This window comes from Carettochelys insculpta, chromosome 2, assembly GCF_033958435.1.
Source record: "Carettochelys insculpta isolate YL-2023 chromosome 2, ASM3395843v1, whole genome shotgun sequence".
NCBI lineage: Eukaryota > Metazoa > Chordata > Testudines > Carettochelyidae > Carettochelys > Carettochelys insculpta.
This window is the reverse complement of record NC_134138.1, coordinates 99,571,661-99,598,398: the sequence shown is the minus strand read 5'-3', so window position 1 is coordinate 99,598,398 and position 26,738 is coordinate 99,571,661. Positions and strand designations below refer to the sequence as shown.

Sequence of the window (26,738 nt, the reverse complement as noted above, 5' to 3'; positions counted from 1 at the left end):
AAAATTGAAAAGGAAAGGCCACAAGCCAAGCACTTTTTAAAACCCAAGGAGCTGTGCATGAGTGAAACTGATGAGAGCTGTGCTATCAGGCAGAGCATCTGAAAACAACAAGCCTCTTGGTAAAAGCCACCTCTGCAGCTTTCCCTCACTTGTTCCTTGCTTAAAATAGTAGTTTTGCCTTTGATTTCTCTCCTATCACCATCTTTTCTTTTCCTCCTTCAGGTGACTGAGGGAGGACAGTTGCTTGCAACCAAAGCCATCGGCAACTGGAGAACTGAGGTAATTGGTGCCCCTGCACGTGCAATAAGTATCACAGGCATCTCATGCCTGTGCCCTGCACACATGGGCCATGTGTCTGGGAGGGGTGGTGGTGGGGAAGGCGTCACTGCTACACACAAGTCTTTGGCCTGTGGATGCAGTGTTGCTGACACACCGAAAGGTGGAGCACCCATGGGGACACTCAAAGAAGAGTTGTTATTTCGGTACTGTTTAATTGTAACAGATTGTTTGGATATAAACTCAATTAAAAGCTAATATGTATTGTATTTTATAATGTTATTTGGTTAATAAAATGTGGGAAGACTGTTAGCTTTGTATATTTCCTCCTTATGGGTCAGGGTCCCAGATCTGAAGAGTCCTGAAGTAAATGTAAGCAGCAACTCTGGTGTATTTAATGGCAAAACTGCTCCATAGTCATCTGTTAACTGGTGCCCAACACAGAAAAACTGACCCCTCATACCCCAAAAGCTACATGTCATTCATCCAGACCTTGCAAAGTTCTGGAACTAAAAGCTAGCTTAGTCTAGTCACTAATTTGGAATCCATTTTTGGGAAACTTGGGTCGAACATTCTGGGTAAGTAGGCATATAAAAACAGTTTGGTGTTCTGATACTCATACTGAAGTTGCAAAAATCATGATCAGCTCACCTGTTCTAGATACAGGAAAAGCGGTCCTTAACTTGGTTTATTAAAAGTAGACTTTGTTTTTAATCCTAGAGGACTTCACTTGTGCATACACACGTGCCGCTCCTCTCCACACAGAGCACAAGTTAGCAAGCTAAGGTGAATCTCTCACTGAAAACTACTATTTAAAAATCTGGATTCTTTTTCTTAATACAAGTCAAGAGCAAAGCTGATTATAGAACTGGAAGGGACCTCTAGAGGTCATCAAGTCCAGTCCCTTGCCCTCAGCAGGACCAAGCACCATCCCTGATAGATTTTTTTTTTTTTTAATCTGTTTGCCTCAGACCCCTAGATGGCCTCCTCAAGGATTGAGGTCACAACCCTAAGTTTACAAAGCCAATGCTAAAAACCACAGAGTTATTGGGAATACAATAGAATTTCACTTCTGTTACCAGATTCATACACATTCAGGGTATGCTAGTACAAACACTTAAATATGCTTTCCAAAATTATGAAGACTAAGTTACCAAAGCCAACATTTTACTCTTTACTTTAGCAACCAGGGTATTGTTATCCTTAGAGACAAGTGGCACTTATCTAACTTAACATATCCCCTGACTTAATATATGTGACCAAGTGTATTTTTCCTCTTTGGTATGTTGTATTTGAGCTATGTCAATCTTACAGGTTGGCATGAATATGCTTGTACCTCAATTTCCCCTGTATTACCATCAACTCCTAGGTGATGGGAGTAAGGGCATGTCACATCTATTTGAGACCCTTGAAGGCAGGTGAGGCTGCTCCAGCTGCCTGCATTAAAGTGATGGTCAGTGTCATTTACAACCTGACAATCAGGAAGAAGATATGACCAGGTAATACTTAATCCAGGAAGTAAGACCAAGACCAGGGGCATGTGTCCATCACAGGCTGGGCTGCTGGAAACTTGTCAGTCTCAGATTTGAGACTTGTGGGTGGGAAGTCAAGAGCACCAGTACCCAGATCCCCTCAAGATGAGCTTCACTTAAAGTTCCCGACTCCTGTGCTATCAAGGTCTGGTCTATGTGGTGCTTCTGTCAACTAATAAACCCACAGGAGACCCGTCCAGGGGAACCCACGGTGGGAACAAAAATGCCATACACTATGGCAGTCAGATGCAGGAAGGCCGCAACCAAAATTAGTTTCATGCCCTGGACAATGCAATACACTGCTCTAGAGAGAGTCTTGTGTGGCTTCATACAGGGCTGTTTCAGAGCATCAGGGCCATGATTGTGTGACAATTTGTAATAAAAATAGGTCACTATTTCAGAGTTGTAAATTCAAACCTACCTGCGATACTGTTGCCTGGAAATTTCGTCTCCAAAAAAGAAGCATACTGTAGATAAGGATGTGCTTGTTTTATGGAATATATCTTCCCTTTCCATAGGATTACATGTTACTGTAATCACCTGATTGAAAGAAAGTCATTAAGTATTTAAAATTTTTCAAATTTAATTTTTCCTTGGAAATTAGTATTAAGTTTGGTAAAATAAAGTCAACGTCACTGAAATTTACTGTGACACCAAATTAAGTCTTCTGGATTTCATTCAATTGAGCTGTGTGTACCCAACTCAAGAATTTAAACATTTTACAGGTGCATATTAGCTAGATATGTTAACTTTGTATCAACTAATACAACTTGTGTTGAATTGGGTTTTTTACACTCACTTCTTGTGCTCCTTCCTTAAGTACAAACTTCTCTGGAGAAACACTCATAACTTTAGGATCCATGACAGCTTTTGACTGAAGGTCCATAAAGCACACTGCTTTAACATAGGCAGCTCGAGAGCCTATATTTCTTATATGGAAAGAAACTTTTCTTAATTGATCTGGCAATATTTCATTCAGGGTTACCATGTAACTGTCAGACAGTTTTTTAACATTTTCTATAATTATATTGCTTGTTCCTCCATATCCAGACAAAGGTATCTGAAAATTAAAAACAGTAGGTCACCTAACATTTCAAGATCATCTTACAAGCTATTTTATAAGCTAGTGAAGTGTCCAAAAAGGTCCAAATGAATAAGGGAGGGACCCATGGAAAAAATTTGATACATTTTTCAAATCAATATTAAGTACTATTTTTAATTGCACTTTCCCCACAGACTGTTTAAAAATTTTTTCCCCGCTCTAACAACTTGCAAAAACAGTTAAGGAATTACCTACATGGTTGGGCAATGTGCAGAATGGGGATGTGATTTCTGAAGCGCACTATCATACTGGTGCATATAAAGCACAGTAGTTGATCTGTGCAAGCCTGCTGAAGCTGAAAACTTCCTATTGCACTTTAATAGAGCACAAAAATGCAGTAAAATCCATTAGGGAACTTTTAATGAGCGCAGGGTGGGACTACAAAAACCAATTAATTAGCGTAATTCACAAATTATACTCATATAGTGAATGTTACCCCACTATCCAGGTAAGTGCCATTAACATGCACCACATTTTCAATTATATACTGTAAGCTCTCAGGCCTTACAGCAGGGTTGGGCAATAATTTTGATGGGGGGTGGGGGTGCACAGCAAGATTTTGGGAAGTGGCCAAGGCTATACTTTTATATGGAGCGAGCTTTGTGAGGCGAGTTGGGTCACCCTGCACCCCTCCCCCCCCCAAAACCAAAACATTATTTTAGCAGTTGGTGCTCAGGTTCTAGGAGCCTGAAGGCTCTGCATCCTCCCACCCTTAAGGGTCCTGGAACCCAGGCTCTAGTCCAGTCCAAGGCCAGAGTCTACACAGCCATGAAACATCCATGCAAGCCTGAGTAACCCAAGATGAAGAAGGTTGAATGTAGAAAGAGGACTAAGGTAAAGGAGAGGGTATGAGTGCAGGAACAGATTCTGACCTGGGAGAAGGGTGAAAAATAGGGTGCAATGCCAGGGTAAGGAGTTGTAACAGAGAGTTAACCATGTTAGTCTATGTTCTATCAAAACAAAAAAGCAGTCCAGTAGCACTTTAAAAACAAAATAATTTAGGTCATGAGCTTTTGTGGGACAGACCCACTTCTTCAGATCATAGCCATAAATCAGAACAGACTCAACATTTAAGGCTCAGAAAACCAAAAATAGTTAAAGGTTGACAAAAATCAGAAAAACTAATCAAGGTAGGCAAATCAGAAGAGCAGAGGGGTGGTAGGAGGGTGGACGCAGTCAAGAGTCAGATAAGGTATGTAAAAAAAAAAAAAAAAAAAAAAGAGTCCTTATAATGGGTCAGGGAATTGTCATCCTGGTTCAAATCACCTCTTAATGTGTTGAATTTGAATATAAAAGGAGTTCCGCACTCTCTCAGTAGGCAATCCTTAAAGTTACTTTTCATTAAAACACAGGCTTTCAGGTCATTAACATAACGGCCCACACCATTAAAGTGCTGGCAATAGGTTTGTGAGTTAGGAGTTTTTTTGATGTCTGTTTTGTGTCCATTCATTCTTTGCTGAGCGTTTAATACCATATAATTTGTATATAGGGCAAACGGTACTGTGGTAGAGCCTGTGGTTGCTGGTGAGAATCCTCACAAGGTTGGGAGGTTGTCTGTAGGAAAGAATACACCTGTCCCCTATGACCTTCTGGAGCATAGCATCCTGGTTAAGGATAGTTTGTATATCTTTAATGATGCGTTCCAGTGGTTTGAGTTGGGGGGCTGTAGGTAATGACCAGTGGTGTTCTGTTGTTGTGTTTTTGGGCTTATCTTGGAGTAGCTAGTTTTTGGGGTTTTTTTTCTTCTTCTTCTCCTCTCCTGGTGGGTAATTCAGGTTTATGAATATTTGGTAGAGATCTTGTAGTTCTTGGTTCCAGTCCTAGAACCTTTCCTTACAACAAGCCCCGTTGCCAACTTTGTCCACATATCTATTCTGGAGATATCACTGGACCGAACCAGGTTATTTGCAGAATCACAGGCACATTCTCATGTTCCTCAACAAACATCATGTGCATCATCAATGCACACGTACTTCTATAATCAAATTTGACACATTAACACATGGTTTAAACCAGGACAGCAATTACCAGACCCATTATAAGGACTCTTTTACATACTTTGACTATTCACTTCCCCTGCTCCTTCCACCCCTCTGCTCTTCTGATTGACCTACCTTGACTACAATTTTCTTCATTTGTCAACCTTGATAGCTATTTTTGGTTCCTGTGCCTTAAATATTGAGTCTGTTCTGGTATGGCTATGGTCTGAGGAAGTGGGTCTGTCCCACAAAAGCTCACCACCTACTAAGTTATTTTGCTAGCCTTCAAAGTGCTACTGGACTGCTTTTTTGTTTGGGTAAGGAGTTGTGACCAGGGCAGAGGTGGAAAGGATTTGGGTTGTTACCTGGAGCATAGAGCTGGGATGTGCAAGAGTGGGTGCCAGGTGCAGGTTCTGGACAGAGGTGTTTACCTAGGCAGCTGCCAGACAGCAGTCCAGCTGGACCCTAGGGAAGGTTCCCAGCCTGCTGTGCTCTGCTTGCCTCAAAGTGGCTGTCTGCTGAGGCCATATACATCTCAAAGCACGCCCTGGAAGGGGAAGCTCTGAGCTGCGTGAGCCCACACACTCCAGGCAGTTCCTATTGGTCAGTTTCTTGCCAATGGGAACAGTGAGATTTTGCTGGGGATGGGGCAGCACATGGAGCCCCCTCACTAATGGGGTGCACACAGTGCAGAGAAAGACAGGCTGTTCTCAGTCAGAAACTGAGTTTCGTGTGTGAGGCACAGCAGGCAAGGAGCCCATCCCTGAGTCTCACTGGGTCATGGGGCAGTGGCAGGCCACATATGATAGTTTGGTGGGCCAGATTCAGCCGGGGGCTGCATTTTGCCCATCCATGCCTTAAAGGTACATCTGCACATCAAAGAAAACCCTGCAGCTGTCCAGCTGACTCAGGCTTGAAAGGATCTATCATTGCTGTGTAGAACTCTGGGCTCAGACTAGATGAGTGCCTGGGCTCCAGCAACCTGACTGATAGGACTATGCCAGAGCCTTCAGGGCCTTCGAGCCCAGGCTTCAACAGCTAAGTCATTAAAAAACCCACTACCACCACCACATTAAAGTAGGACAGGCTCAAGTCTTGGGTGGGCCAAGAAGCTAGTCAGCCCAACTTCTCCCTACCTCCATAGGTCATGAATCTTTCCTCTCAGCTTTGAGCCTCCCTCAACACCCCACCCCACCCCACACACATTCTGCATTCCCCATAGCACCTTTGGTTAACTCCATGCAGTCTCTACATACACCTGCTGGGAGAAGAGCTCATCCACACTCCCAAACCCTCAGAGACTTACACAGAAGGGTGGCTGTGACCATTACCCTCCCTGAAAGGTAGGAAAGTAGGAACAGGAGCTCATCCCCCATCCTCCCTACAATGCTTCTCCACACCAGTCTCCCATAAAAACACTACTGCTTCTCCTCTCCCTCAAGGGGATGGTGGGGAAGTCAGAAACACATGCAGTGGAGAAATATTAGAAATTAAGTCAGGACTTACACTAAACTTGATTCCTGGTTGTGCATGAATCCCCAACTGTTTGATTTCAAGCTTTGCTAACATGCAAGCTACATGAGTGGGTGCAAACATCAAGAAAACAGTAGCACCTTCTCTTGGTCGGATTTTGAGCTCCTGACTACTAGTCAACCGCTCTTCTCTGCCAAATGTATTCTTCAGCTATTAAAAAAAAGTGTTCAATAAAACCAGTAACATTTTACTATTCATTTTAAAAGTTTAACTTCATAACTATTGTTTCAATCTAAACAAGCCTGATATTGACAATGGAAGGCAACTTCTAATAGCCAGTTTTAAATAGCATACGACAGCTATTTCTATGAGATGGGCATCAAATTGACTGGTTTGAAGACAGTCCTCTGAAGCAGAAACTGATAATTGGACTGCTGTTTTAGAATGAACTCAAAAACTATTATTTCTACAGAAGCCAACTCACATTTAACCTTTGGAATGTGATCCCTTAATTTAAATTAAGATTCTTTAATGAGGCTACTCACATCAAACATTTTTAGATAAAAATGATGCCATATTAAGCTGAAATTAGACAAGCAGCATATGAGTTTTCCTAAAATAAAGATGTGTTTAATAATCTTGGTTAGAAAATGTTAGAGGTTTGTATTATGCTAACCTGAAAACAGTTCTGATCTTGGCCTCTTATCAAAAGTTGTAGATGCTGAGTTGCAGATGGAGAGTCATTTTTTAGGCTTAGTTTCTGTTGACTGAAAAAAAAATTAACAGTTTCAGTTACACGGGATTTATTAAAGTGTTCCTTTTTATCACTAATAAACAAACAATTAACTTAAGAAACTGCACTTTTCCTGAACACACACATACTATTACATAAGTTTAAGTCACTGGAATTACAAAAAAATTATATTTATTTTCTTCAGTGTTCAGCTTTAGACTTTATAATACTAATTCTTATTATGTAGGTCCTTCATTCAACAGCAAGGTAGAAAACTTAACAGGAAAATAATCATTAAGATCACATATAGCAAGAGATCTAGCACATGAAACTAATGTTAAAACATTGGTCAAATTATATTCAAATGTTCAAGGTGATACTGGAACAGTTCTAATTCTTAGCTTTCAGACTTTCAGTAGAACGAAGACCCCTTCATACAAGAATTATATAAGCATCATTTTCAGATGTGCTTGGGCTGAACAAGACTGATGACAGATTCTTCATCCACCTGAAGTAGAGATCTGGCAAAATTGTACTTAAAAGTGCAGCAGGACCAAGATACAGATTAGCCTGTCTTACTTTAAAAGGCTAACCAAATGAAAAATTACTTCTTCCCATTTCCACTTAAAATACTAAATCAGCCAGGCCTTGTTCACATGGAGGTTTACTTTGAAGCAAGTTGCTGTGTACTTTAGTGCACAATATGTAAGCCATATTAACAGCACACATGGGACAGCTGGGTCAACTTACATCACTGCATATACAGTGTGCGAGCTTCCTTTTTACTAAGTGCAAAGCATTCTCTGTATAATGTGCATGGTGAGAATTTTCATTATGTACCATGGGATGCACAGAAGAAGCCAATGGAATGCTAAAGCGTGCAGTCAAATTAAAAAAAAAACAAAAAAAACCACACACCTATGATTCCACTCTCTCCATCCCATATTCCTTTTTTCTGAGCAAGATAACACCATTACCAAATTGCTGTTGGCCAGCATTGAGTCAAGTGTTCCGAACTACTATGCTGCCAACTGAGAGTATGCTAAGACTGTTTCATCATATTTCAGCTCTCAAAGCTGAATAGCTTCTGAACTAGATGCTGCTGAAGCTGCCACTAGAAAAAAAAGTCAGTGGTGTAGCAGGCAACAACTGAGGAAGGAGCAGAAGAGTAACAGAGACATTGAGTGAAGAGAAGTTACTCACCTGTGTAGTAATGGTGGTTCTTCGAGGTGTGTCCCCGTGGGTGCTCCACAGTAGGTGTCGGGCTCCCCCCGGCGCCACAGATCGGAAATTTTCAGCAGTCTGTCGGGTTGCGCATGCGCCGATGCACACTGGTCCTTAGCGTGCCTTCGGTCACATGCGCGATCCAGTCCCCGCCAGTTCCTTGACCAACCACCCCGGATGCTTCTGAAAAAATGCGAAAAACAGAGCTCTGAAGCAGGGAGGAACGGGTGGGTAGTGGAGCACCCATGGGGACACACCTCAAAAGAGCCATCGTTACTACACAGGTGAGTAACTTCTTTCTTCTTCGAGTGGTCCCCGTGGGTGCTCCACAGTAGGTGACCACCCAGCAGTGACCCCAATTAAGGAGGTGGGTGTCTGCTTTATGTGCGGCTTGCCCTTGACAGGACTGCTGTCGATAGGCGTGTATCCTCATCGAACACCCGCTGCATGGCATAATGCTTGGCAAAGGTGTTGTAAGATGACCAAGTCATCTTTTAATGCGATGCCTTTGAAGGAGGCCGTCGATGCTGCCAATCGCTCTGGTGGAGTGAGCCCTGGGCAGAACTAGCAGAGGGGTCTTACTCAGCTCATAACACAGTCTTATGCAGGATATGATGTGATTTGAAATGTTGTGAGGATAGGCCTTCCCCTTTCGACCTGAGTGCGAGAGATACCAGGAGTCTGTCTGTTTTCCGGAAGGGCTTAGTTCTGTCTACGTAAAAGGCCAACGCCCTCCTTACATCTAGCAGGTGCAGCCACGCCTCTTTGCTGGAGTTGCGAGGCTTAGGATAAAATGAGGGGAATACTATTGGTTCGTTAATGTGGAACTCTGAGGAAACCTTTAGAATGAAGGCCACGTGTAATCGTAAGATCACCACTTCTTTTGAGAATACTGTGCAGGGTGCATTGCCATTATTGCTGTGAGTTCGCTCACCCTGCGGGCTGACATAATTGCGAGAAGGAAGGTTGTTTTCAGGGTAGTAACCAGAGGGGTACCATGGCCAATGGTTCAAAGGGCAGTCCTGACAGCGTGTGGAGGACCAAATCCAAACTCCATGACGGTGATAGCAGTTTCCGAGGGGGGTACAGGTTTGCCAGCCCCTTTAGGAACCATGTGACCATAGGATGGGCGAATATGGTTGGCCCTTCCTCTTTGTGTTGAAACGCTGATATAGCTGCAAGATGGACCTTTAGTGAGGATAGGGAAAGTCCGTCTTGTTTTAGCTCCAGCAGGTATTCTAGAATTGCAGATATAGGGACGCCCTGAAGAGCCAACTGCTTGAAAGAGCACCAGGAGATTAATCATTTCCACTTCTGTGCGTAAGTCCTTCGACTGGACTCCAAGACTTGTTTCACTCCCTCCGAACATGTGCTCTCTAAGGCACTGAGCCATGAATTAGCCACGCCTGCAGGCGAAGTCCTTGAGGATGTGGGTGCACTATGGACCCCTGAGCCTGCATTAGAAGGTCCAGCACTACCGGTAGGGGGAGTGGTGGGCGGCATGACATGCGCAGAAGCAGAGGAAATCATTGCTGTCAGTCCCAGGTTGGGACTATCAGTATTACGCATGCTCTCTTTTGGCTCTCCCTAGAACCTTGTGAATGAGTGTCGTGGGAGGGAACGCATAGAGTAGAGGGCCCTTCCATGGCACTGTGAAGGCATCCCCCAAGAATCTGTGTCCTATGCCTGCTCTAGAGCAGTACTGAGGGCACTGTTTGTTGTTGTAAGTGGCAAACAGATCGATTTGGGGAACCCCCCATTTGTGAAATACTTGTCGGAGCAGATCAGCACGGATCTGCCACTCGTGTGAGAGCTCAAAGCGCCTGTTTAGCTGGTCCGCCTTCACGTTGTGGACACCAGCTAAGTATGAGGCTTTTAGCATTATATTGTTGACAATGCACCAGTTCCACAACCGGACTGCCTCCACGCATAGCGCACGGGATCTGGCCCCTCCTTGTCGGTTGATATAAAACATGGTGGAGGTGTTGTCGGTATTTATCCCAACTACTTTGCCATGCAGGTATTTCCAAAAATGTCTGCACGCATTGAATACTACTTTAAGTTCTAGTATGTTTATGTGCAATGTCTTTTCCGCGGGGGACCATAGCCCCGAGTTACTTTGTTGCCGATGTGCGCTCTCCATCCTACGTAGGATGCGTCTGTCGTAAGAAAAATTGCAATTTGTGGTTGGTGGAAGGGCACCCCCTACTAGTAAGTTCTTGGGATCTGCCCACCATGCCAGTGAGCTGCGCACCTCTGCTGTGGGTGATACTGCCCTGTGGATGGTATGGACTATTGGTTTGTAAACGCTCGCCAGCCAATGCTGCAGGCCCCGCATATGCAGCCTGGCATTCTGTACCACAAACGTGGTGGTTGCCATGTGCCCCAACAGTTGTAGACATGTTAGGATTGGCACTATGGGGCTGTAAGTCATTACTTGTACCAGGGATTTGATGGTGCGGAAACTGGCATCGGGCAGGTGTACTCTTGATGTAGTAGAGTGTATGAACTCTATATTCTGCGTAGGCTTGGTCTTTGATTTCGAGAGGTTGATAACTAGGCCCAATGAGGCGAATGTGTAGTGACGTGCATCATGCGTAGGACCTCTGCCTTTGAGGCCCCTTTCAGTAGGCAGTTGTCCAGGTACCGAAAAAAAAAAAAATGAACACACCCTGTCTGTGTAGGTAAGCTGATACTACTGCCAGTGTTTTGGTGAACACTCTGGGCGCCGAAGAGAGACCGAACGGAAGAACTCTGTATTGGAAGTGCTCCCTGCCTACTGTGAAGCGGAGAAAATGTGTCTGTGTGGCGGGTGAATAGTTATATGAAAATACGCGTCCTGCAAGTCGAGGGCTGCAAACCAGTCTCCATCGTCCAGTGCCGCAAGTATGGAGGCAATTGTAATCATCCTGAAACGCTGTTTGTGCAGATGTCGGTTGAGGGCCCGTAGGTCCAGGATTGGCCTCCAGCCTCCTGTCTTCTTCTCTGTTAGGAAGTATCGTGAGTAGAACCCTTTCCCTTGGAATTGTTCCAGAACTCTCCCTGCTGCCCCTATGAACATGAGATGGTCTATCTCCTGTTTTAACCTTGTCTCGTGGGAGGGGTCCTTGAAGAAGAACTGGGTGGGAGGTTTCGGTGGAGGTAGTGACTGGAAGGGGATCGTGTATCCCGTGGCTATGATTTCCAGTACCCATTTGTCTGTGGTGATGTTTTACCATTGGGAGTAGAACTGTTTGAGCCAATGATGGAACATGTGCTGGGATCGGCATTGAGGAGTTGTCTTGATACTGCAGTCCTCAACATACCCGTCAAACTTGCTGTCTCAGGGCTTGCCCTGAGGGTGCGCGACCCTGCTGGGGGCATCATCTGGGGGCCCTATACTGTTGCTGCTGGTGGTGGCGCCCTTGTTCATAGCTCCCTTGTTATTGTGTACGCTGAAGTTGATAAGCGTAGCGCCTTTGCTGGAGGTAAAACTTCCTCCTCCTGTACGGAGGGGTATATATGCCCAGGGTCCTAAGTGTGGTTCTCGAGTCCTTGCTGGAGTGTAGGACCGAGTCAGTTGAATCTGCGAATAACTTCTGTTTATCAAATGGAAGGTCTACAATTTTTGTTTGCAGATCTGTGGGAATGCCGGACGTCTGGAGCCACGATTCCCTACACATTACCACTGCTGTGGCTGTGGAGCATGCTGCCGTGTCTGCCACGTCCAGGGCACTCTGAACTCCTGTTTGTGAGGCCACGTAGCCCTGTTGGACGATCGCTTTCAGCACCAGTTTCTTATCCTCTGGAAGGAAATCCATGAGGGAAGTAAGTCTGGAATAATTGTCAAAGTTGTGGTTTGATGGGTGTGCTGCATAGTTTGCCATTCTGAGTAGTAAGGTAGAGGAGGAATAGACCTTCCTACCGAAAGTGTCTAATTTCCTCGCATTTTTTTCTGACCCTCCTGATTTATATTGGGGCGTCTTGGATCTATGCTGTGATGATTCGACTACCAGGGAATTTGGTTGGGGGTGGCTAAATAAGAATTCCATGCCCTTGGCTGGAACAAAGTATTTCTTATCCGCCCTCTTATTTGTGGGAGGGGTGGAGGCTGGAGTGCGCCATATGTTGGTGGGATGGCGATCTTACATGAAGCCGGGGATCTCAAGTTTTTCAGGAGTTTATGATGTTTCTCCTGCACCTCTGCTATTTGAATGTCCTGTGTTTGTGCTACTCTCTTGAATAGTTCTTGGAATTGCCTAAGGTTGTCCGGGGGGGCGGAATATCCCCGGGGACAACACCCTCATCTGGGGAGGACGAAGAGGCGTCACTATGATATACCTCCTCTAATTCCTCAGATTCCTAGATTTGTTCATATGCTTGTCCTTTTGAGGATTCAGAAGGGGAGGTCCAGGGCCTGTGGACCAACGTCCGCCTGGGAAGGCTGTGTTCTTCTCATGGAGTGAGACGGTGTGAAGGGGTGTTGGCGAGGTGTGGGTGGGGATCTACCCCTGGATCTGGGCCCCCTGTGCCCGTGTTCAGTATGGTAAGGACGGCCATAACAGCAAGGGCAAGGGCCCAGTGATGGGGATCTGGACCATGATCGGAAAGCGTAGCATAGGGTCTAGACGAGCATGACCTCCGTGATGACGCTGACAGCAGCGGAGATGCTCTCTGTGATAGTATTTGTAGGGATCCCTACTGGAGATTGGTGAAGGTTGTCTGAGCCAGGGGGGAAGGTGGTTGAAGGAACGGGGATGGAGGTCTGAAGCAGGCCGTTGGAGTTGCTGCCCAGTGTATTTCGGGGGGGGGGGGGGGGGGGGAAGAAAGCTAGGCGGTAACAGCAACGGGATGACCTCCGGGGATGGGCTGCAGTGCCAGGTTTTGGCCCTTGCTTTTCCCCATCCTTGAGAAGCAGGTGCCGCCCCCACCTGTGCCAGGGACCTCAGCGCTGTTGTCGGTGCCGCGCTCAGTGCCCCTGTGCACAGCGCCGCACGGGTAGCTTCCTCCAGCACTGTTGGGTCCCGTGCCACGTACCCCTGCTGTGGTGCCATTGGTGCTGCAGGGCTCGAAGCCGTGGGAGTTGGTGCTACCGATTCAGGTGCCTGCGGTGCCCCCAGTGCCAACTGCTTAATGGTCAGAGGTCCTAGCGCAGCTGTGTGCGCTACAGTCATCCCGCTTTGAGCGGCCCGCAGGTCAGAACCCTGTGCTCCGCTCGTCCTGCTCGCAGGCGTTACTGGTAAGGACCAAGCTGGGGAAAGCTTCCTTTTCATTTGTACAGAGGAGGTTAGGGAAGCCACCTTCCTCTTGTGCGACCCTGAGGGCCCCTCTTTATGGGACTTCTCCGATGGTCCAGGTTGGAGAGCCTTATCAAATAATCATTTTCAGCCTCATTTCCCTGTCCTTTCTGGCTCTGTCTGTGAGCTTGGAGCAGTGAGGACAATTTTGTGGAACGTGGGTCTCTGCGAGGCAACGAATGCACTCGCTATGCCCATCTGAGGCAGGCACGGCCTCACGGCATGACACATTTCTTAAACCCCGGCGAGGACATCTCGGCCCTGGGCGTTTAAGTTTTTGAATGTTAATAGGGCACTTAACAGCTAATCAGTCCTGGAAAAGATAACGTTCGCAGCTTTTGGGATAACAGACCACTTAGGGCAACCACCTCTGTTCTTCTCTTTTTTTTTTTTTTTTTTTTTTTTAAGCTATATCTACATTTAAATGGAACAACTTCAACAGTGCTAACTAAAACTAATAACTATTAACAAAATTAAAACACAGTTTTATCTTTCTCAGGCGTTGGAGCCGGAGCGGAATCCATCTGCAGCTGTTGGCAGTTGAGAAGGAACTGGCAGGGACTGGATCGTGCATCAGCGCATGCGTAACCCGACAGACTGCTGAAAATTTCCGTTCTGTGGCGCTGGGAGGAGCCCGACACCTACTGCGGAGCACCCACAGGGACCACTCGAAGAAGAACTGCTGCTACTTGGGCAACAAGATGGGTCACAAACTAGTGTTTACCTGCACAAAAGGATCCTTCTGTAGAGTCTGGTTATCAGTGGCAACATGAGAATTTCAGGACGGAGAGGGCAACTTTTTACATATGTACTGAACAAGCTCTGGAGCTGCAGACAACCACCATATGTTCTCCATACCTGGAGAAGCCAGGCACTACTGCCACTACAGCTGTCTACTCTGAATATCATTGGCCTGTAAGCCACCAGTTTGGTGCAGGAAGATCAGCTGTTGTAGCAGCTAGGGGTCACAGTTGTGAAGGTGTATGATGCCATGCATAACATACTGTTGTTTCAGGTTATAAAGCTTGGTAATACTCAGATGATTATTGATCATTCTGTATACATGGGGTTCACAAACTCTATTGTGGCAATTTATGGAACCCACATGACTATCGTTTCCTTTGCTAACCAGGCCTGTTTGTGCCTGATCACAAACAAATGCTTAGTAATTTTGTTAAAATCATCTTTATTCCAGTGGCTGGGCCATTAGCTTCCTACACAGATGCTTCCCCCAAGATGCTGAGAACAGCTATGGTTTCTGCACAGCTCTAAACTTCTGAAGCTATACTGAAATTGATGCTGGAACAATATTGCAGCAATGTTGATGTCTGAATCCAGGAGCAAATTCTGGCCCTGTGCCAGGGCAGAGGGGACATCAGTCAACTTGAGAGAAGAGTGGAGGGCGCACAGATAAAATGCCTGTGAAGCCATCGGGGTTAGCGCCTGGAAGACTCCCAAAGTAGAGCACACTACATGCATTCAAACAGTCAACTGCATTAATTTAGTTTGCCTCAACCAGCATTCTGGAAGGAGTCCAAAGCTCTCTGTAAAGGTAGAATCTGAGAGTTCTAATAAATTGTGCTGTGTGTACACAAGCAATTTCATCATGGACTAACTCAAGTTGCTGTGGAAAGTTGCCTAGCATAGACAGCTGTGAGTCATTTGTACTTAAAATTAGACAGATTTTTACAAAACTAGATCTCAGAAGAAAGAACTCAATTAGCCTTAAATGCACAGTGGGGAACTTAACCCACCTTCCTGACAACCCAAGTTAGAAGGTTAAAAACAAAAAAAGAAACAAAAAAAAAAAAACACAACACACCAAAAATTATATTCTTATACCTTTTTTTTTTTTTTTTTGCAAATCTGACATTTCCACAGAGTTTTACCACAGCTTTCTTTAGTCTGGCTTCCTGGCCAATCTGCCAGCTACTAGTTTTCACTTTGACAGACATTGCCTTTGATATCATGAAATACAGTATTGATTTTTGATTGTGTATGGTGAAAGGATCATGATATTACAAGCTGCTGTGTAAATTCAGTCCCAAATAAGTAGTATGTGAACTGAATCACCAAGACTGGTAATAGACAACTGCAGCTGAAACCCGAACTGCAAATTTTAACTGTTTCCCTATACCAATTATGAAGCAGAATCAGAGTTTTGGATCCTGAAAGTTAAAGTATTTGGAGATATAGGGGAGAACAAAAGTTGTAATAGTTAAAACATTTTTCTTTTAATTAAACCAATGAGACTTCTTAAAAATTTAAGAACCACCAATAAAATACTTTGGAAGTGTTCCCAGTACCATAGAACTGTTTCAAACAAACAGTTAACTGAATTAATTTTAGAGAGAAGGGTATTTATTTGTCCAGCTACTGCCATAAGCAAGCAAAGCAAGAGTTAAAGCAAAACTACAGTTGGCGTCACCAAAAATTTCCTGCATATGTCTCCAATACTTACCCAAGCTTAAAAAGGACATAATAAAACCAGTATCAAATTAGCATGTTCAGTCTCTAAATGCTAGCACAGTAAAAATAAATTACAGAGCAGGGAAAGGCATTTACAATATCAATGGGATATGAGATATGGATTTACTGAATGGCTGTACTTACACTGTTAGTCCAAGTTTAACACCTCCCCACGACACGAACTGCTTATTGGAGAGAATGGGTAGAACGTCTGGGTAGCAAGGAATTGTTGCCAGAGGATTATTTCTGGAAATATTCACCTCACCTTTTACCACCACTTCATACTGAGGTCCAGATGGCAGCACAAGAATTTTCAAAACACTACAAGTAGAAAATGGTAATCAGTTGATAAGCATGGAGTTCCCTCATGCAAACTGTCATATAAAATTAGTTCTACATAACATTAACCCCTATATTTGTGATTGGCTGGAGAAGTTGCTCCATCCAAAAAGCCTTGAGTAACCATTCCCAATTAATCTTGGGGTAATCCTGCAGGCATAAAATGCCCCTGCAGAATTCTTGTGCCTCTCTGCACAAGACAGCAATGAAGCAAAGGGAAGCTGGAAGGGGGGGGAATCCCAGTTGACAGGATTGTCCCTCCAGAGGTGCAGGGCACCAGGAGCATCTATTCCTTCCCTCCTCCCCATTTCCGCAAGAGCAGAGCTGCCCACCTGAAACAGGCAGCATCTGGTCTCTAATTACTGTAACTGAACCCTGTCTCCCGGGTCCTAACGCTAGCAGTGCTACCCTTTGATGTACTGGGAGCATTCCTGTTTTCTGAGCAACATTGAGTGACCAGAGTCGGGGGACAGGGGGCGTTGGGGGGGTGGAGAGAGAATGCAGAATAAACCACAGTCTCCTTGTGGTCCAGAGAGGTCCATTTCTTTTTGCCATGGCTACATTTGCCTTATTTGGTGTTATCTTCACAACACACTCCACCACTAAGGGAAGGAGTGAGAGGACTGCTTGAGCTTTCCAACAAGCACTGCCACCAGAAAGTTTCACCATCCACATTGCACCAGCTGACACATCCAAAGTAGAAATATGCAATGGACAAATCAGACTTGCAAAAAGGAACTGGAAAAGTAACTTCAGAGAAAAAATTGCTGCCATCAGAAAATAACTGGGAAAGCAAATATCACTATTTTTTGTCTATCCTCTTTTCCCAGTCTACTAAACACATTTAAGATGCCTAGCATAAATCCTTGAACTCCAAAAAGGCTAAAATGACAAACTTTTCCAATCAATACAAGACACATGGGAATCTGATCTACTCTGGCAAAAAAACATTGTTCTGAATTATACAGAAATTATGCAGGACTAAAACTGTTCACAGCCCCCAGACTGAGAACCTCTGTTTTAAATAACTGAGCATCAGGTATAATTGTACCTTACCTTTCACTACTTGTTTTTAAATCCTTTGGAGAAAATAGGACCGATACTTCTTTTTCTTCTCCAGGAATAAGGAAGAGCTCGTCAGGTTCGACAGAAATGCAGTTGTCTAGACTGGATAGCTAAAAATACAAAAACATTGTTTTTCAGGAGTAATCCACCTCCAGTCTGATGTGCTATGCCTCTCTTTCAGAACATATATAGGAAGAATTTTAAGTACACACGTGATATCCCCAAAATGGCTAATAGTTCTGCACCAAGTAAATAGTTCATACAAGTCACAGAAACCCTTTTTTGCTATTTAAAAAGTTTGTATTTAGTTAGCCAATTTCCTACTCAACTGTGCTAATGACATACAAAGACACTGAAGAGGCCATTGTAGAGGAACCTAGAAAACAAATTTGGATAGGGATGACTGGGGAAAAGTAACTCCACAAAAGGAAGTTAGCTAAATTTTAAAAAAATTTGATTTTAAACTTCCAATCCCGTCTGAGCAGACAGGACACTGCAAGTAATATGGAAACCTTAATACTGAGGGAAAGGTGGGCATGATCCTTACCACGGTCCCTGTAAATTTTAGTATGCCAAGTGAATTCCCTATCCAGAAAGCTAAAGCTGTATGGGCAGGGTTGGTTTTAAATCCAGCCTGTGAAGGGAAGATCTACTATAGTATGGGCTTCATGCATCCACCAAGCAGAAGTTGCCCTCAGGTTCTTCAGCATCTTTTACAGGGTAGTTCAGAGCCTTCAAGAGATACCTGCAATGCCGCCATCCAAAGCATAATCTTGCAGAAGCTACCTTAGACCAATACGCACAACAGAAAGAAGGACAGATATCATGACGATTAGTGTCTAGATCTCCCTTTGAGCAAAGCTGACCCTCCTATTTTATCTCTTAAGTATGAATTGCTCTGGTTCCATTTTAAAAGTCACCATATCCCTGGTGCTTAAGGCATAAAGATGATCTTTCACATTACCTCATCTAACATTTCTAGCGATGCTTGGTAAGACTAAGATAAAAAATGAGCATTTAGAGTTCTCTATGCTCTTCAGCCTGTCTATTACAAATACCTTCAGGAACACAGTGAAAAGTAGAAAGCCAATAAGCTGAAGTATACCCTTTGCATGGTTGGTAGCTACTCCCAAAGATGAGCTGAAGTGAATTTTCACACTAAAGCACGATAGGTATACGAGATGCTTCTACCAGACCTAACATCAATAAGTCTTGGAGAAATTGTAGTACTTCTGCAAACTGAAGTCTCCTTAAGTTTTGTTGCCTTTGACCAATTTAATGGATGACAGCTTCCATTCCTCAAATCTTCATTTTACAAAAAACATGGGAATCAGTAAATTCTAAGCCAGCAGTGGGGAACCTTTTCAGGTTGGGAGCCCACATAAAAGTGAGAGGCAAAACAAAAAACCTAAAAAACCCATGAAACCCCTCACTGATATGGCACCTGACAGACATCACTTCCTTCCCAGGTTCAGGATGCAGAAGGGGGGCTGCTAGAGAGCAGGTGTGGAGTCTGGGTAGGAGGGAGTGTGGACAAGTGGGCTGGGATAGGTGCTTAGGGTATGGTGGGAAGAAGGATCCAGGAGTGGGGTGGGGCTGCAACATATGGGTGGGAGATGAGGTGAATAAGCGGACGGGGGCGGGGAGCAGTGAGTAGGAGAAGGCTGGAGGTGAGGTTCTGAATAGAAGGGGTGCAGCAGCAGGGGGGGTGTTTTACCTCCAGGTACCACCATCTCCTCCCCCAACTGGGGGAACAGCAGTGGGGAGAAAAGCTCTCTGAAGAGGCTTTTCTCCCATGCCCTAAGGCACTGCTCAGTCCCCAACCCCCACTGCTTTGACTGGCTGACACCTCTCTTCAGGCAGTGCCACGCTGATGTTTACTGGGCTGAGGGACAGGACAGGGACAGAAGCGTCAGCAGCAGCGCTGGTGGAGGCAGTGGCGGAGCTGTACCATTCCCTTGCCAAGCAGAGCCCATGGGCCGGATCTGGTTCCAACTTGCTTGGATGCAGCAGCCTGCAAGGCTCAGAGCCCCAACAGCAGGCCTGCAGCGGTTGAGGTGTTTTGAGAGGGGAGCAACATAAGAACGGCCATACTGGGTCAGACCAAAGGTCCATCCAGCCCAGTATCCTGTCTGCCGACAGTGGCCAGTGCCAGGTGCCCCAGAGGAGGTGAACCGAAGACAATAATCAAGCAATTTGTCTCCTGCCATCTGTCTCCAGCCTTTGACTAAAAGGCTAGGGGCACCATACTTTACCCTTGGCTAACAGCCATTTATGGACCTAACCTCCAAAAATTTGTCAAGCTCTTTTTTAAACTCTGTTAGAGTGCTGGCCTTCACAGTCTCCTCCGGCAAGGAGTTCCACAGGTTGACTGTGTGCTGTGTGAAGAAAAATTTTCTTATTAGTTTTGAACCTATTACCCATTAATTTCATTTGGTGTCCTCTAATTCTTATATTATGGGAACAAGTAAATAACTTTTCAATATTCACTTTCTCCACACCATTCATGATTTTATATACCTCTATCGTATCGCCCCTCAATCTCCTCTTTTCTAGACTGAAAAGACCCAGTATCTCTAGCCTCTCCTCATATGGGACCCCTTCCAAACCCTTAATCATTTTAGTTGCCCTTTTCTGAACTTTTTCTAATGCCAGTATACCTTTTTTGAGGTAAGGAGACCGCATCTGCCCGCAGTACTCAAGATGCAGGCGTACCATAGTTTTATATAGGGGAAGTATGATATTCTTCGTCTTATTCTCTATCCCTTTTTTAAACATTCTTAACATCCTATGTGCTTTACTGACTGCCACTGCATGCTGTGTGGATGTTTTCAGAGAACTATCCACTATAATTCCAAGATCCCTTTCCTGATCTGTTGTGTCTAAATTTGCCCTTATCACATTGTATGTATAATTGGGGTTATTTTTCCGCCCCCCCATGTGCATTACCTTACACTTACCCACATTAAATTTCATTTGCCATTTTGCTGCCCAATCACTCAGTTTGCTGAGATCTTTTTGAAGTTCTTCACAATCTACTTTGGTTTTGACTATCCTGAACAGCTTGGTATCATCTGCAAACTTTGCCACCTCACTGCTTACCCCTTCCTCTAAATCATTGATGAACAAGTTGAACAGGACTGGTCCCGGGACTGACCCTTGGGGAACACCACTAGTTACCCCCCTCCATTGTGAAAATGTACCATTTATTCCAACCCTTTGTTTCCTATCTTTTAACCAGTTTCCAATCCATGAAAGGATCTCTCCTCCTCTCCCATGACCACCTAATTTACATGAGAGCCTTTGGTGATGGACCTTGTCAAAGGTTTTCTGGAAATCTAAGTATATTATGTCCACTGGATCCCCCCTGTCTGCATGTTTGTTAACCCCCTCAAAAAACTAATAGATTAGTAAGACATGACTTCCCTCTACAGAAACCATGCCACAAGAGAGATATGCCTATGAATGGTAGGCTAAATCTATTTCTGGGTAGAGGCAAGCTTGATTGCCCTTTGGCTGACTGTACACACTTTACTGGGAAACCTGGGCTCATCTCATGATCTGTTTCCTTCTGGAGTTCCACACCTATCTATTGTTTTGGGTGGAGTAGAGAGCTAGTTTTGTTTTGTCAATGTCATCAACTATTACTTAAACTTAATTAATAAGACTTACCTACAGCCCTCTCAGACATGGGTTTCTCTGAAATATGCTCTGCCCAGAATTTGATTTCAAACTGAATTTGCTAGGCGGTCTCTCACCCGCCTCATAGGTTTGATAAACAATGGTCAAAAGACCTTTTCTTCAGTAATGGCTTAAGTTGGTTAAGATTTTGAGGAGGCTGAAAATGGACATCAAGCAAGTCCCAGCGAATCCTTGCATTGCAGATTCTTGGCATAAAGATGCCACTTTACTGTTCTTCCTGCCTGAAGCGATGAATGAGATTGACAAATGCTGCCTTATTTGGGAGAAGAGATTGTATGGTTATTCTCCTTTTGTGGTTGAAGCTGTGTGGTTCCTGCTTTTTTGCCCTATTTCAAACATGTCTGGAGGAACTCCCCCTCTTACTTGTCTGGTTTAGGATTTCATTTAATCCTACAATCCTTCAAGAAAGAACTGAAGCTAATTAAAGGACAAACATTTATCGCTTCAGCCTCTAAAACTTTAACTAAGTTTTCTACTTTGATTTCTAGCCTTACACAAGTCCCCCATCTGAGATTCAGTCCCTTTTCCTATATTATACGAGTGCTATTTTGGAATATTTGGCCTGTGGAGACAGACTTTAAATGCTTATGCGCCTTCTTGGTTGAATTTTCTCAAAAAAAAAAAAACAAGAACACACACACACACACACACACACACACGCAAGGTGCACATCCCTGAGAGAATTCAAGTCACGTTCCTGGGAGGAACAGGAACCAGCAAGTATTCTAGCCTTTTTGTCAAGAATATAACTCTCAGACTCAACATGGAACCCTTGTGACATGATAAAACCATGACTGCTCAGAAAAGAGGAACACATTTCTGATAATTCAGAAGGACAATGCCAGCTGTTTATTAAGAAGCAATATATCCTTTTCAGAGGTCCCTCAAGAACAGACAATATGTAGAAAGATAGGAGCCCCATAAACTGTTCAGGCTCTCTAAGCTTAGCCAGGCAGAGCAATGGTTCCAGGCAGAGCAATGTGGCATAGCTGCCCCTTTGTGATTCCTCTTTCCATTTTCCTGCTCCATTTGACCATTTCTATCGTGGGATAGAAAAGTATGAAAAATGGGAAACGTTGTATTCAAGGAAAGATCTTTGTTCATTGGTGAAACCGGTCTCTGTTTAATTCATTCTCTTCTGAGCCAAAAGAGCACAGGATTTATTACTACAGCTTTTGAAATAGCTTCAAGGACCAGGATGAGTGCAAGGGAAAGCAGATACACTGGTTTGAGGGAAGAAATACATCTGAAGACTGTTGAAGGCACAGCCACATTTTTCAGCTGCCTCCAGTGTATACCAGAGACAACTCAATTGTACTGAGTTGGTAGAATATCTACAATTCAGAAGTATTAAAAATGAGGTAGTGATTAGTTTCTCTACACCATCACAGCTTTAAAAAAGACTTTTCAGTATATTAACTAATCATGTTTTCTATTTCCTGGTAGATTTGTTTTAAAAAAATTATTTGCCAACAGTTGACAGCAGATCTTCTAATTACAAGGACCACTACCACAGAATATGCTACAGCATCTACCCATCACAAAAGCTGTGCTCCAGAAGTCATGCTTCCTTTTAAAACTAAAAAGGTATTTCAAAGGGTAATTTTCCATGTAACCTCAGAGTCTGAGGTCCATGATTCCTATTTCCTGGAGAAACGTGTGTCATCTGTGAGGTATTTTGGGTTGTAAAGCCTTCCTATAGTTTAACTATAATCCTGAATAGGTAGTAATATTAACAATTTCAATATAACTAGTGCAATTTTTAGTACAATGTTATCTCTCTGATCTAAGTAGTTGGATAATAGAATTATTTTCTTTATAAAAGCAGTTGTATGAGACAGGTATATTCTTATAGCCATCTTAATCACAAAAAAAAAAAAAAAAAAAAAAAACACACACACCACACACACAGAGTTGGTCTCCTTCAATGAAGGAAAAATAAAAATCTAGCAGGTAGCTCCCTTGCTCAAAAATCCAAATCTACCAATTCTAGCAAGCTGTGCATGTACAAAGTCCTCTAATTCATCTCAGAGTCACACTCAACTCCATCACCAGGCTTTCCTGATACCAATACATCTGGGCCGTGTCTACACTAGCAAGTTCTTTTCAAAAAAAGAGGGCTCTTTTGAAAGATCCAACGGAGCATCTACACACACACACACACACACACTTTCGAAAGTAAGTTGAAAGAATGTGATGCTCCTTTCAAAAAACACACCACAAACCACTCTTCCTTTCACATTTCAGGAAGACTGTGCTGTTTTGAAAGCTTCTTTCAAAAAGTGTGTGTAGATGCTCTGTGGGTCTTCTCTCCCCGCAAAAGGGCAGTCCTCATGGGGCCTATTTTTCAATTGCTGGCCTATTCTTTTGAAAAAGGAGTGGGGGCTGTATGGATGCTCTCTTTCAAAAGTGTAGATCACTCATTTGATGTGCTTTTTTGTGTGTGGTTTCACTTGTTCAAAAGTTCTTTCAGAATAGATTTTTCTGGAAGAGCTTCTTTTGAAAGATCTGTAGTGTAGACATGGCCATGATGTAAATAAATCTCCTATCCCTGTAACCGTAACAAAGAAAATAAGTCACTTGCTTTGGTCTGACCTTCTATATGGTCTAATGATTTGGGCGATACCTCTGTACAATGTAGTTGTCATTACAAAAAGGGGATTTAATCCATTCTCTTCTGAGCCAAAAGATTACTTAGCATATGCACCAATTTTAAAGCCCGCTGGTTATCTTTGGCTCTACAACTCACATAAAAAAGTAGCCATTTCTCTGTACACCACCACTTTGGGATATTCAAGTATTTCCATCCTAGTACATGCAAACAAACACAAACAAGCAGTGTGCTCAAAATAGCTGTTCCATCCCTTTCTTTCAGAGAAAAGATGTAGGATATCAACCAGCAAAGCACAAGTTATATATTTATTTTCTCACTTTCCCTCTCACTTCTTCTGCTCCTATGCAATATTGCATTGCCTATTCTTTTCTTTTCCCTTTCTAATCCCCTTATTTTTTTATATTGGTCCAATGCTAGGTTACCCAATTCTCAGCTTCTCTAGTATTATGGTTTTTTCTTTCCTGCATCCCTTATGTTTTCTCCCCAAGCACTCATCTCCCATGACATATCCATTGCACATTAACTAGCTGTCCCACTGACTCTGATAATGCTATTCTCCCTGAACTTGAGGTAGAGAAAACTTAAGTGATTTGATCAAGTTGTGCAACAGTCAATATCTGAATATGAATCAGAATGAAGGAAAGCTTTGGTCAATTCCATGCTTACTCCACACTGCTTTATGCAACTACTGTAGATAATTCACTTTGAACACTGACTATATGCTCTAAACAGGGCACTGAGCAAAACAGCAGACTTGCTTGTCGAAACCAAATGGGGAAGAAACTTGATGCACAGTCTGGATGATATAACAGGGTACATCAATCCCAGGCTGGGCAAGAAAGGTTTAATTACTCACTGTGGCCACAGGTGGCCATGCCTCATCAACCGCACATGCTGGGAGTGAACATAAAAGGAAGCTGCTCACTCCAGTTATAGCTGGCTGAGGAGGATGGATGGATGGATGGATGGATGGATGAATGGATGTGCACTGCTGCCCTCTTCTGAAGTTCAGTCATATCTCCAGACAGTGAAGGAGAGTATCCTTGACTATGCTACAGGAGTTCCACCACCTCCAGAGGCCAAGGGAGATGCCAAGCCAAGCCCACAGGAGACAAGCATAGGAAACAAAAGAGGTAACATGCTGGGAGCTGCTACTTGACCCTTAAGAAGTAGATGATCGATTTCTTTGGGCACTTGGTTACAAAAGGGTGGCAACAGCTTGTCTAGCCCCTACCACAAGCTTGCACTTGCCACTACACTACTGGATCACTGATATAAGCTGTTCATTTGCTCTGCCTGACCTGAGGGTGAAATCCCCAGGCAATAATAGTCCGTCTCAGTCAAAAAGCTAAAGGCTACAGACAATTTGTTCCACTCTAACCAAAGGGCCAGAATCCCTGATTGTTGCTATCTGGCACTGTTGAGTGTTCTGATGACTGTGTAATGTGGTGCATCAATCCTGAGTTAGGAGAAGCGGGGGGTACCACCCACAACAATGTGCAGAGCCTTCATGACAGGTGGTATCACTTACAACTGCAAACTCACAAAATTAGTCATTTAATACTGACACTCATCAGCCAAGCATACACAATTATAAAAATGATCGAAAAACCTATGACTTTTAGAAACAAAACATACTGCAATAAACATTCATTCCTAATGACTGATTTCATTGTCAAGTCTTCTTTTAACAAAAGAGAATTATTTTTTAAATAAAGTAAGGACTTCCCCCACTTTGCCAGCTAGTCCCCCCAAAAAGCCCAAGGGACAATCAGATTACAAGGTTTGTGGGGGCTCCAGAGGTCACCAACTTCAATGCATTGTTAGCAGTACTGAACCAATTTTAAGACTACTATCTAGAAAAATAAGTAGTTGCCCCACCTTAATTTTTAAAGAGACTTCAATGTTTCCAGCATTCTTTAAAGGCAGTTGCTGTTTGGCTGAAGAACCCACACTAGCAGACAAATACATGGTCTGGGGGAAAAAAAAAGTTGTATTTTACAACAAAGAATATTTTACTATCAAACACCTGTGAAGCTAAGGTATGATTGATTTTTTTTTCCTAGTATACCTGTAAGTCCTTTGGAGCATGGATCCTAGCTGTTCCAGCTCTTGCTCTGAGAGGAATATTTTTTATCACACTAGTAGGCCCTGGACTGTCAATCTCTACATCAACTCTTGCTAAGAACTCCTCTGCTGCACACAAAGTATCTAGAAAGATATAAATGAAACAAAAGCAAGCATTTTTCACCTGTAACTTCCTTCAAGTTTGATTTCTGAATGTAAAATTTGAAGGACAATATTTTATTTTGAAAGATGGTAATGGGGGGCTTAATTAAATAATAGTACTGTACTTGTGTATTATATAATTTCACAGCATTCAAATATTAAAACTTAGCTGTCAGTTAAAAAATGGCTGTATATAGATTAGGGCATGAGAGCAAAGATGATACAGAAATGTATCCATAACAGTGACATCATCTTAGCCCTAAAGCAGATTTTTAACAAAAACTAGTCAAATTAAAATGGAAGTCTATCTACTGTACCTGAAAGAGAAATTTGTTTCTTTGGTGCATGGAACCGAACCCATACCACTAAAGTTTCAGGATCCTGAAAAAAGAAACATATTTCAAGCTTCTCACACAGCCACAAACTTTCAAGCTATCCAGTAGACTACATGCAGCAGGATATTCTTTATACATGAAGCTTCAGATGTCACTCCATCTGGAACAGCCGTATTTCTGACACAAAATGCTCAAAAAGCATTTTAATATGAAAAGCTTCTTTTACAGGTTTTACATAATTTTTTTTTCAGTGAAGTTATATACAGAGAAGCTATCCAAATTTTCTTTAGCATACCTGGAGCGTAAGAGGAAATTAAACAGTAAAAGTTCTGGATAATCTTGAACTTTTTTCCTTACATAATACCAGTAGTTTAAATTCTTACTTAATAT

At 43.4% G+C, this 26,738-nt stretch overlaps 1 protein-coding gene across 1 annotated transcript in view; it reads right to left on the bottom strand.

Annotated features, from left to right (window-relative positions):
* Window positions 1-26,738, bottom strand: part of CEP192 (centrosomal protein 192) — a 172,473-nt gene that overhangs the window by 72,455 nt on the left and 73,280 nt on the right. The window contains exons 25-33 of the mRNA XM_074987485.1: window positions 26,331-26,394; window positions 25,856-25,995; window positions 25,666-25,758; window positions 17,460-17,578; window positions 16,209-16,385; window positions 7,039-7,129; window positions 6,396-6,572; window positions 2,608-2,868; window positions 2,230-2,348 (exon numbers count right to left, since the gene is read on the bottom strand). Coding sequence (XP_074843586.1) covers window positions 2,230-2,348; window positions 2,608-2,868; window positions 6,396-6,572; window positions 7,039-7,129; window positions 16,209-16,385; window positions 17,460-17,578; window positions 25,666-25,758; window positions 25,856-25,995; window positions 26,331-26,394 — 1,241 coding nt within the window. The remainder of the gene's footprint in view (window positions 1-2,229; window positions 2,349-2,607; window positions 2,869-6,395; window positions 6,573-7,038; window positions 7,130-16,208; window positions 16,386-17,459; window positions 17,579-25,665; window positions 25,759-25,855; window positions 25,996-26,330; window positions 26,395-26,738) is intronic.